This window comes from Prunus persica, chromosome G2 (assembly GCF_000346465.2).
Source record: "Prunus persica cultivar Lovell chromosome G2, Prunus_persica_NCBIv2, whole genome shotgun sequence".
Lineage (NCBI taxonomy): Eukaryota > Viridiplantae > Streptophyta > Magnoliopsida > Rosales > Rosaceae > Prunus > Prunus persica.
The window spans coordinates 18,409,505-18,421,691 of NC_034010.1; the positions used below are offsets into that span (position 1 = coordinate 18,409,505).

The 12,187-nt window shown below is 37.6% G+C and overlaps 1 protein-coding gene across 2 annotated transcripts; it reads left to right on the forward strand.

Annotated features, from left to right (window-relative positions):
* LOC18770478 (TMV resistance protein N) lies at positions 3,641 to 8,133 on the forward strand. 2 transcript variants are annotated; one of them, XM_020556282.1, is made up of 6 exons: positions 3,641 to 4,181; positions 4,576 to 5,674; positions 5,758 to 6,048; positions 6,178 to 6,999; positions 7,126 to 7,633; positions 7,750 to 8,133. In XM_020556282.1, the coding sequence occupies exons 1-6, from the start codon at positions 3,664 to 3,666 to the stop codon at positions 7,962 to 7,964; spliced, it is 3,453 nt and encodes a 1,150-aa protein (XP_020411871.1). In that variant the 5' UTR covers positions 3,641 to 3,663; the 3' UTR covers positions 7,965 to 8,133. The 2 variants fall into 2 exon arrangements, with proteins under 2 accessions (XP_020411871.1, XP_020411872.1); XM_020556283.1 differs by having other exon boundaries at positions 7,126 to 7,624.

Sequence of the window (12,187 nt, forward strand, 5' to 3'; positions counted from 1 at the left end):
TTCTTAACTAACAACTATCCTATGGAGATTCAAGCAATTTGACAAAGGTAAGTATGCATTGCATATCATGGCATTAAAACTGTTTTCATAAAATGATGACTAGTCATCTATTTCTCGTATGACTAGTCATCCTTGCTCTGTAGGATTTCCAGCTGGATAACAAACCTTTTTGTCCTATTCTCCTTTCTCTCTCTGCTGCCATGTGGGTATTCTGACCTAAGGGAATTTTTGTCTTTAAAAGGCTATCAATTCCCTCATTTGCAGCCGTCACTCTTGGGGGATAGGTTTTGGAAAGTTTCATAGCAAACTTTCGCTTCTTCTTCCTCAAGAGTAACCTTCATATTTTATGACATCTATGAGTTTTTCCGAAATGAATTCTACCTCCTGAAAAACTGCATGTGTCTTTGAATCTCATCTAGCTGCATAAATCACTCTCATTTATATCTAGGTTTGATTCAAGACTAATTTCTTCAAGAGAATGGTTTCTTGAGGAAATTGGTCATTCTTCTTTGAATCCAAATTCTGGTTTCGTTTTTGAGTTGGAGCTTGAAAGCTAGTGCCATGGGATGAACGAGCTGAGAAGGAGCTGCCATTGCCATGATGAACTCAGCTTCAAGCTTTGATAAGTTGGAGAAGAAGATTGCACAAAGGAGGTATTGCTCATCTTCCTAAATAGATCTAGGTTTTGCTTGAGCTTGCTTGTGTTCCTTTGTAAGAATCTTTTTCTACTTAGTGGATTGCCTGGTCGGTTGATGACCCCCAGTTTTTCCCAATGGTGGGTTTCTGGGTGAACAGTTTCTGGTTTCCATCTCTGTAAATTTTCTGGGTTTGTGTTCTTGGTAGTTGACTAGTCATCTGTATCTTCAGTTTGCTGTTTACTTGTTCTTGGTAGTTGACTAGTCATCTGTATCTGCTGTTTGCTGCTTACTTGATTAAGATGATTTCACACACTTTCACCATAGTTGTTGCTAGCACAAGGGACGCCTAGATTGACGGGTCCTTCTGAGTGCTTAGGTTGTCACTAGTAATCTTCTAGTGTTGCAGGTACCTTGTGGCATGATTTGTATGCAATCTTGATTGTGATTGTTTCTGACTATCAGTTGACTAGTCATAAGTGTGCTTGGTCAAGTTCTAAAGTGTGTGAAGGTTATTGTGTTTTGGTTGTGTCGTTAAATTTACCCCTCGTCACCTAAGTACCATTTTCAGTTGTCCATTTAACTGATGGAACTTTAGGTTCTCAACACTGTTAGATTTTTAATCTCATGCCAAAATCACATATTCTCATGGCGTAGACATTCAATCCCCTTAGATTTTGAACTCTGGGTCAAAATCACATATTCTCATGGTATGGATATTTTTACAATTTTCTGTACATATTTCAGGACTTCAAGCCCTTACATAATTGTCCATATTTTGAGGAACTTCTGGCATCTCATTTAATTGTTCATCCATGAGTTTAAGGAACTGCAGATTACAGCAATCTCGTAGCCCAGGTAACACCCACTGAGCTGGACTCTAGCTATTATGACTTCTCCATAGACTCAGCTTCAAACCGGTTTTGATCAACAGTGAACCGAAAGTTCTGCCGACAGTTATGAACTGTTCCAAGGCGTAGGAGGGTTTTTCATCCAATTCCTCCATGTCTGAGTGCTGCGCATAATGCCTTTGCTTGATCGGTTTGTGGCCTTTTCTTCTTCCTCTATGTTTGTAGACATGTTTTAGAGAGGGCTATACTCTTTGCTACAGTTGAGAGGTTGATAGCTGGAAATTTGAGAAAGAAAGGTATTGAAGCAGATGGAATTCATCCGAGCAACTGGTATTTTTGAAAGCGAATTCGTGCTGATAACGTGTTGTAAACTAAAGAGATTATGGAGAGAATTGAGATAGAGAGAAGGCGTAGAAGCCTGATCTTTTCATTGAATATTTTATTCTCACAATTACAAGTGAGAGGGAAGCGTTATTTGTAGGCCGAACAATGTGGTTTCTTAATCATTCTTCTTTGGCTTTACGTGGGTGTTGGCAAGCATCATCATTACCATTTTGGGCTCCACATTCTTGACTTTACAACACTAACTAACTTTTTATCAAAAGCAATTTCTTCGTTTGAAATTATGTTACCAAAACATTTTCACCCATGCCTCGGGAAAATCATAAAGAAAAAATATAGTGGATTGGAAGAGCTCATATATAAGCCAACGAAGTCTAATCTTGTGAAAAAAGAGTTTGATTTGCATACAAGTGGTCTCAGGTTCAAACCTCTTTCAAACCTCGATAATGTTTGAATACCCCTCCCCTTCCTAACTTTCGATAAATAAAAAATAGGTTTAGAGATTTAGATAACATTACAAGATCCATTATATGTAGACCCACATTGAAAGATACATCTTACGTTTCAATCGCCAAAATGACGTTCTTTGCATTTCATAGATTTTATCTCTGTATGTTGGTTGTCAAATTCAAATGCACCCTTAATTTTCATTTATCATCTATATATATAAAGCAAAAGGTAGAGAATGGTGAAACATTTAAAATACCAGAAAATGTCCTTTGTTAATTCAAACATTAAGAATTGAAATTATTAATTAAATGAGGATAATATCGTAAATTCATATTTTTTAATATTAAAAAAATTAAAATTAAAAACTAAATAAGATAATAGGTCCTACTTTTATGGAACATAACTACCCTGTTATTTTTTCTTAATTCTAAAAATAAAAATAAAAAAGAAAAAGAAAACCAATTGGCACATGCGTGAGCATGTGTCAAGGGGCTAGTTTTGATATTAGTCTATGTCTAACCAGATGTTCACTTCGTTAAATGAGGTCCTAAATTCGAATCCCTTGAATTAACAAGTCTCGCCTCCTTCTGGCGAGTGTCAAGCGTGGCAGCTATCTCAGATTGGATTTCTTTTACCTCCTTTAATGAAAGTTCTTATTGACCAACAAAAAAATAATAAATTGGATTTCTTTTACGAAAACAGCCACCAATCTTAGATTGTGTTCGAATCCCTCGAATGACGTAGATTGGAAGGGGTAAGTAAATTCAAAATTTATGAAAACAGACACCATTCGGAACAATGTTCAAAAGCAAAGAATTGCATTTATAATGAATTTAAATTCTCGATAATGAATCATTTTTCAGATTGAAAAATTTCACTGTACATTAACAGAGTAAGAACAAACATCACAGAGGGATCATGTATTAAAAATTGATCGCACTAGTGTAATGATATCAAAAGGCACACATTGCCAACCCCATTAATGTGATATACGCAGCCATAATCATTTCCCATGATAACTAGCAAAGCCAAGACTTCATTCTTTGTCTACTCAAAGTCCACTGCCGAATTTCGTCTGCCAAGTGTAGCGTTTCGAATGTGCCAAATGGAAGCAACCGATTGGTCCAACCAATCCATGACATGGACATTAACAAAAAATGCGCCAAGTGAAACTGTTGGTAAAGGTCACAGAGTGAAAGGAGGACATTGAAGATTACTGCTGGTAAACGTTAGCCTAATCGCTTTTCAAGTCAAGTTAATGGAGTTATGGGTAAGCTGTCTTTTTCATTCATTGAATTCTGCAATTCATCATAACATGCTTGGCTTTCGATGAGACACTTGCAAACGCTAGTTTGTTTCTTGACCACTTCAAGTCGTCGATATCCATGGCTCTTGTGAGAGCAGCCGATCCACAAACCTCCTCTGTTTCCAGTACTTCTGGATATTGTCGTTATCACGTGTTCCTGAGTTTCAGAGGCCAAGACACTCGCAAGACTTTCACTGACCACCTCTACACGGCCCTTGTCAACGCCGGATTTCGCACTTTCCGAGACTACGATGAAGTCGAGAGAGGAGAAGGTATCAAGCCCGAACTGCAGAAAGCAATCAAACACTCACGAACTTCTGTCATTGTGCTCTCGAAAGACTACGCGTCATCCAGATGGTGCCTTGACGAGCTGGTGATGATCCTTGAACGCAAGAGAAAGACCTCAAATGACCATGTCGTTTTGCCTGTCTTCTACGATGTGTATCCATCCCATGTAAAGAAGCAGACAGGAAGTCTTGCAAAGGCATTTGCTAGACACCAAAAAACTCAACCGCTGCCGAAGGTGAAGGCATGGAGAGAGGCACTTGCAGAGGTTGCAGATCTGGCAGGGATGGTCTTGCAAAATCAAGCTCATGGGTAAATTTCATTCCTACTACCAACTGAATTAGTTTCTTTATTTGGTTGCAACTGAATTAGTATCTCGTTATTAAATGTAGTTCAAAATTTTGGTAGATTCTGTCCTTTCAAATAAAATAATAAAAATTATTGATAAAAACACATCCACAAAAACACTCAAGACACCCTCAGCAATCCAGATTCTTCTAAAGGCATCCGGGACAGAGAAATACCTATTATCCAGCTGTTATGGCAAACATAGTTTTAAGTTCTATCTAACTCTTTCAGCACTCATCTATTATATATTTGTACCTTCTAACTTTCTGAACTTATTTCCATGGTATTTTCTAACTTAAGTATATGAAATCATGCATGCATGTTTGAATTCTCTTTCATTTTTATTGCAATTTTTTAGGTACGAGTCAAAGTTTATCCAGAAAATAGTTAAAGTGATTGGAGACAAACTAAGTCGTACACCATTGAGTGTTGCTCCCAACTTGGTTGGAATGCATTCTCAAGTCGAAAGAATTAATTTCTGGTTACAACGCAGGTCAACTGATGTTGGCATACTTGTAATCTATGGGATGAGTGGAATAGGGAAAACAACCATCGCAAAGACTGTTTACAATTCAAACTTTAGAATATTTGAAGGAAGCAGCTTCCTTGAAAATATCAAAGAAGTTTCACAGCAACCCAATGGCTTAGTTCAAATACAAACACTTCTTCTTTCTGACATTTTGAATGGGAGAAAAATGAAAATAAGCAATGTTAGTGAGGGATTAATTAAGATTGAAGATGCAATAAGCTCTAAAAGGGTTCTTCTTGTTCTCGATGATGTGGATCATACGGACCAATTAGATGCAGTATTTCAAATGAAAGATCAAATTTATCCGGGAAGTAAAATCATCATAACAACTAGGCGTGCAAGACTGTTAAAGGCTCATCAAGTTACTGAGGTGTATGCAGTTGAAACTTTGACTCAAGAAGAATCACTGGAGCTCTTCAGTTGGCACGCTTTTGGCCAAGACCATCCCATTGAAGATTACATAGAATATTCAGAGAAGCTAGTCGATCATTGCGGAGGACTTCCATTAGCTCTCAAAGTTTTTGGTTCTTCTTTGTTGGGGGAAAGTGTATGTCTATGGAAAAGTGCATTGGAGAAGTTAGAAGTTATTCCAAATGGTGAAATAATAAATAAACTAAGAGTAAGCTATGACTCTTTGCAAGATGACCATGACCAAAAATTATTCCTCCACATTGCTTGCTTCTTTATCGGAATGGACAAAGATTACATTGCTAAAATACTAGATGGATGTGATTTCTATACAATTGTTGGCATTCAAAATCTCATCGATAGATGTTTGGTGATTATTGATGGATGGGACAAGGTGCAGATGCACGACCTGATTCGTGGAATGGGAAGAGAAATTGTTCGCTTAGAATCAAAGGAGCCTTGGAAGCGTAGTAGAGTATGGCATCATAAGGACTCTTTCAAAATCTTGACGGAAAAGAATGTAAGAAATATGCATTATTTGTACACATTTTTGTTTTTCCTCTTTTAAAAACTTTCCAAATGTTTTTTCCTTTTCTTTTGTAGGGTACGGAAACAATTGAAGGTCTTGTCCTCGACATGCACATGTGCCCTACTATAAACTCAAATGAGAAAGTCTTGGAAACCAATGCATTTTCACGGATGCAGGAACTAAAACTACTCCATCTTAGTCATGTAAAACTCTGCGGATGTTACGCAAAATTTTGTAGTGGACTAAGATGGTTGTGTTGGCTTGAATTTCCTTTAGATTCTATACCCGTTGATTTTCCTTTGGGAAGCATTATTGTTCTTGAAATGCAATACAGCGGTCTGAGACAAGTATTCAAGGGAACAAAAGTATGTCACTCTCTACCCTTTTCAATTTCTTTTTCATTTTCATTAGGCTTTTAGTTTGATAACAAATTATATATTTGTAAAAATTAACTCCCCATATTGTTTTCTTCTGTACATTTTTTTCCTCAACAGTATCTTCCGTCCTTGAAGACCCTTGATCTCAGCCATTCTCATTCCCTTACAGAAACCATTGACTTCTCATATTGCCCAAATCTAGAGAAATTGGTTCTAGTAGACTGCACGAGCCTGATTTATCTCCATGGATCCATTGGAAACCTAGAGAGACTTATTTACTTGAATATGAAAGATTGCAAAAAGATTAGGTTGCTTCCCAAGAACATTTGTATGCTAAAATCACTTGAAACATTTATTATATCTGGTTGCTCAAATCTAAAGGAGTTATCAATTGAGATGTTGAGGAACATGGACTCGTTAAAAGTGCTTGAGACAGATGGAATTCCGATAAATGAGTTATGGCTAGAAAGAAGTTTGAGTATCTCGTGTTCTTTACCATTCTCTTTAGTAGAATTAAGTCTTTGGGGGTGCAATCTTTCGGATGATGCCTTTCCTATGGATTTTAATAATATGTCGTCATTGCAAAGATTAAATCTAGGGAATAATCCAATTTGTAGCCTACCAAATTGTATCAAAGGATTAGCGAGGCTCGATAAACTCTCTTTTTCCATGTGTACAAGTCTCAAATCGCTTCTGGGGTTACCAAAAGTAAACAACTTGGATATTGTAGATTGCATTTCATTGGTGAAAATAACATATCAATCCCGTCGCGCAGAGGCCGCCACATCATTTAATAGCAACAACCTAGTTGAGTGGCAGTACAAGTTCAAGTTACTAGCCATTGAAAGTGTAGATACAGACAACAAGATCGTTGGATTGTGCAACTTGTTGGAATCAATGGCACCCATTTTACAAAAGGATGATCCAATTCCCGTCCAGGTGTGCACCTCTCTCTCCCTCTCTCTCTCTCTCTCTCTCTCTCTCTCTCTCTCTCTCTCTCTCTCTCTCTCATACGATCACAGGAAAGAGTTTACTAATATTGTCAGTTCTATTGCATATATATAGGGACTGGACGAATGTGGTATATTCGGCATATTTTTTGGTGGGAATGAGGTTCCTGGCCAATTCAGCCATAAAAGCAGAGGGTCCTCAATATCTTTTACTGTGCCATTACTTGATAATCACAGAACTCGAGGCTTGATTTTCTTTGTTGTCTATTCGAATGCTGGCTATGATATCCAACACAATTGTTTGCCACATATAAGAGTCAAAAATAAGAGCAAGGGTCTGAGGGGGGCGTATGAACCATCACACTACGGTATTCCAGATGAAGGAGAAGACATGATATGGTTAAGCCACTGGAGTGTCGAGGATGATCAGTTACAAGGGGGCGATGAAGTGGTTGTTTCTGTAATTATGAAATCTGGGCTTCTGGTTAAGGAGTTGGGCATCCGACTTGTGCAGGTGCAACAAGAAGAGAATCATAATATGATGAGTATTTCTACAGATTCTTCTTATGATCCAATATCGTTCAGTATGATCCTTGGGGACTCTGATGAAGAAGGTAAGGCAGGTGTGATGTTTTATTGACGCGTTTCATAATTTCACTCCAACTATTTCCAAATATAAAATAAAATAAAGCAAAATAATAAATGAATCTATATTTTGTCTTGTATATATGTTTTCCAGAGGAGGTTTTCTCTCGTTTTGTATGTTTACCAGACGAAGAAGAAGAGCAACAGGATGATATCACAGTTACAACCACCACAGGCAGCAATAACTCCGGCGTCCTCCGTGGCTGGAAGGTGCTCGTCACCGCAGCTTGCTTCTTTCTCACCCTTTCTCTAATCACTCGGTCTTCTCTCTCAGGCAGAAAGAAGGGACCGTCCACAAGCCCTGGATGAATTTTTTGTACATCTCAACAGCAGACTATTTGTTTTTGCATACATCCAATGTCATTTCGTAGCATCAAATGCATCTTCTTCAGAGATATTTTTATTGACCCCATTTGTTCAGTTTTAACATATCTTTGGGCTGGATAACTGAAGTGGCCCAACCCAGATTGTGAGATTAGCATCAGCATCTGCTCTGTTGATATATTTTGTGATTTTTTTTAAAAAAATTGTGAAAATGGAGTTATAATATGTAAACTGTTGTAAAGGTTTTTGAGTGGGGCCTGATAGAGTATATCCACGTGTCACTCTAATTAGTTAGTCTGCTAAAATGTGGTTAGCCTGATAAGTAGTGGCAATAACAGGAAAATCAGAATCATTAAATAATACGCTGGTAATAACAGGAATGTTGTAAAATGAATTGGTATATATGCGAATATTGAGCTGCACGTAAAGTAGATGAGACACAGTATTTAACGAGGTTCGGCTATGCCTACATCCCCGGAGAGCAGCAGCAGTAACTTTTCCACTATGTAAAATAATAGGGCTACAACTTTGTGTTTACAATATGTATGGCTCACTCAATTTTCTCTCTTGGAGAATTTCTCTCTTGCTCTCTTTCTTCTCAACTCACTCACCCTCATTCTTCCTTCTCTTCCTCTTCTACATGTGTGAACTTCTCTTGATGGAGTGAACTTCTCTTGATGGAGGTATCTATTTATAGGCCTAAGACATTGGTTGTTCACCTCACAATATAATTGGTAGACAACATCATTAATATTCTTCAATCAACAACATCATTAATATTCTTCAATCAACAACATCATTATCCCATCTTTTGACTAATACCCACTAACTTTATCTCCACTAATTCCCACCTAATTTTCCCTATGTGGGCTTCATTTATTTTATAACACTCCCCCTTGAAGACCACATGTGATATGTTAGTTGCATCATTAAAGACTTGCTTGGAGAAAAAACCCAGTGAGGTAGAAAACTGATGGAAGGAAGAAAAAAAGAGTACAGCAATCTGTATAGCATACTTCTGGATGCTCCCCCTGATTAATATCTCCCCCTGATGTCTTCATGACTATCTTTTGGAGTGAGAATCTTTCGGAGTGAGTGGAGGATATAGCCATTAATAATTCTCGTAGTTGAGTAAGTAAATATATTTCCAGTGAGCTATCTCTATGTATATCATAGAAATTTTCAGAGTCCGCGTTTCTAACAAAACTTGGGCTATTTGTAAGTTCACTTGAAAGAATATGCCCGTACATGGTGTTATGCGGAGATAGCATCAAATATACCTCACATCATCCCAAAATGATGGTGATGGAGTTGAGCCCTATCTGGAAAATATGATGTCCGGTCCAATATATTTCTGGAAAATCATTAAAGTGTCCAACGGATAATCCTCATAAAAATGCTTCAATACTTTCTTAGTATAAGCAAGAATCTCGTTGGCATAATGCTCGATCCTTAAGTCGAGACAAATATTTCTTGAACTCTTCAGAAGCTTTAATGTGTTGCAATCACATTATAATCAATGTACTCACTGAGGTAATTTATGCATATTAATATTGAGTACAAATTTTGTGCTTCAAGCACATGTCCTTTAGGGACTTGCTTTATGCAATGTCAATCCTCTCAACGGATTTTGTTTAAAAGGGATTAAACTTTATGACACATTATATAGCTTTAACCCAGCTATTTATACATCTTTAGGAAATCGCTTCTGGCGATATGCTCCGTGCATTTAATAACCCTTAAAGATAATATGTTGGTCTCCGTAATTGTGTAATAAGGGGGGGCACAATTGAATCTGTAAATATGGAGAAAACCCAACATTCCTTGTTTCTGCCAGAAACAGTGTGTCGTACAAAGTAGGTATATTCCCTTTTATTCCGAACACCCAAGTATAAATTTCAGTATTAACATCTTTTGGGGTTCGTACTGTGGGTTTGTTAATTCACGTTCATTCTCATCTATAATGGAATTACCTCATTCCATTTTAGCCAATGATATTGTCGACATTTAATAATTGAACGTGGTTCCAATCAACACAGCCCATTGATGATTTGAGTAGCTACTCCAAAATAAAAAAAATTGTCATTCATCAATTCATGATCCCACCATTCTCATGTGCATGCGCATGCATCAATTATAAGCATTTATTTGCCTTTGGGTACCCAAGCCACTTCATGGGGCTTTTATTATGTGAGAATGTGGATAATAACCTCCATTGGAGCGTTATTTAGCAGTAGGGCGTGGATAATCTCCATTTAGGGAGTTGGAACATTTAGAACCCATATATCTGTCATGCTGAAGGCATGCCACAGATTAATACATTCATGTCAATTAATTGCTGGGACCTTAACCCATATTATGGGACTTTAACCCATATAATTTACTACGCATTAGGCGTGCATAATATCAATATTGACATGTCAAAGGATTGTCCTTTCGGGACTTCAATCCACATCATTTGCTACGCAACAGGCGTGCATCATATTGATCACTGCTATACCCATATTCTGTTCTTATGGGACTTTAATCTGTGCAGTGTATTATCAATGTATCCAACTTGCAATCTGTAAAATTTGCATTAATAATTCATGGATACATACAAGCCATTCTTTTGGAACAGACTTATCTCCCCATTTGGTTACCTTTCAAGATAAAATATCAAATAAGTATATAAGCATATAATAACACAAATACTGCTTACATCCTTAGGTGGGAGAAACTTTTCTCAAGTATCATTCAAGCTCGTATCGGCCCAGTAAATATAATGTAGCGCTTGATGATCTAGTTATATCCTGCAAGAGCAAAATCACAACTCTTTTCTCTGTCAAAAACAAATAATCCTCAGAGAATTACAAAAAGAGAAAAAATGCAAAAAAAAAAAATTGTGATATTGATTACAAGAGAAGGTAAGCAATCAGGGAAGGAAGCTGGTGGGAGCAGACAACAAGCTCAGCAATCAAGGAAGGAAGCTGGTGGGAGCAAACAACAAGCTCTCATTTCTTCTAGTTTAGAAGAACTTCCGGAGATTAGAGCATAAGGTTGCCTTCACAGTTCCCTGATGTGGCGGAAACGTAATCAGGGATAGTCTCGCTTCCTGAATGGATGATCAAAGATAGTCTTGCTTCTCGGGCATATTGAGTGCTCACTGATAAGAAAAATAAGTAGATATCGCATCACTAGGTATGGAGAAAGCTGGATGTCTTCTGCAAAGAAAATTTCGTTAGTAACACATTTATACACAAATACAATGAATAGGTAGAACCGGTGAATTTCAAATTAACCATAGGAAAATTGCGAGATTCTCGGGATACTTTTGAAAAAGTAGCTCCGTGAAATCCATAAAGCAAGATCGGCTTTTGACGAAAATAATACTTTGAAAACGCCGAAAGTGCCGACAAACATTAATGGAGGCCACGTGAAGTTTTGGAATCTGAGAAAGAAAAAGATAATATGGGGATCCGAAAAGATATTGGGATCCTGAAAAACTGTAGCCATATTTCCTCCTATAGATATGGCCTTTGCAAAACTTGATTGGAGCAACTGCGTTTCAACTTAACTTCCTTCATTTTCTGAAACTTTAGTTTTCTTAAGGCTTTCTTCGAAACCTTCTTAAAAATGACTTCCTCTTCTTCCTGCCCAAATTATTTCAATTTAAATGATACTCCCACAACAACCAGTGACGCCCAAGTTTGGCGTCCATCCTTTGTATCCAAAAATCGTTATCTCACAGTTAATGATTCTGTGATGATGAATGATGCTACTGCTGTCATAGTAGCTAGGAATTGCATTACTCCAATGGATGAAATGTTGTTGACAGGGAGATCAGAGGAAGAGGCTATTGATGACTCAATGGCCTTTAGCATTCAGAGTGCTGTTTCTGTTTCTAACATGGCTGATCGTTTGCGTGCCAGAGCAAACGAGGTTGAGAGGTTAGCTACTGAAAATTCGTCTCTCCAAAGAATGCTTCATGAGTCTCAACAGGAGGTTGAGAAACTTAAAGGAGAGAATAATGCCTTGTTGAAACTGGTGAGTTCATACTCTGTTGATACACTGAGAAGGCTAGACATGCTGCAGGTCTCCAATGAAAGAATTTTGGGAGACCATGAGAGGCTCATGGCTAAGCTTAAGAGGCGTCGTCCTCTTCCTTCAGAGGCTTCCGGAACATAATGTATTTTTATAGATTTTACAGGGTCTGCACCTTCATTGCA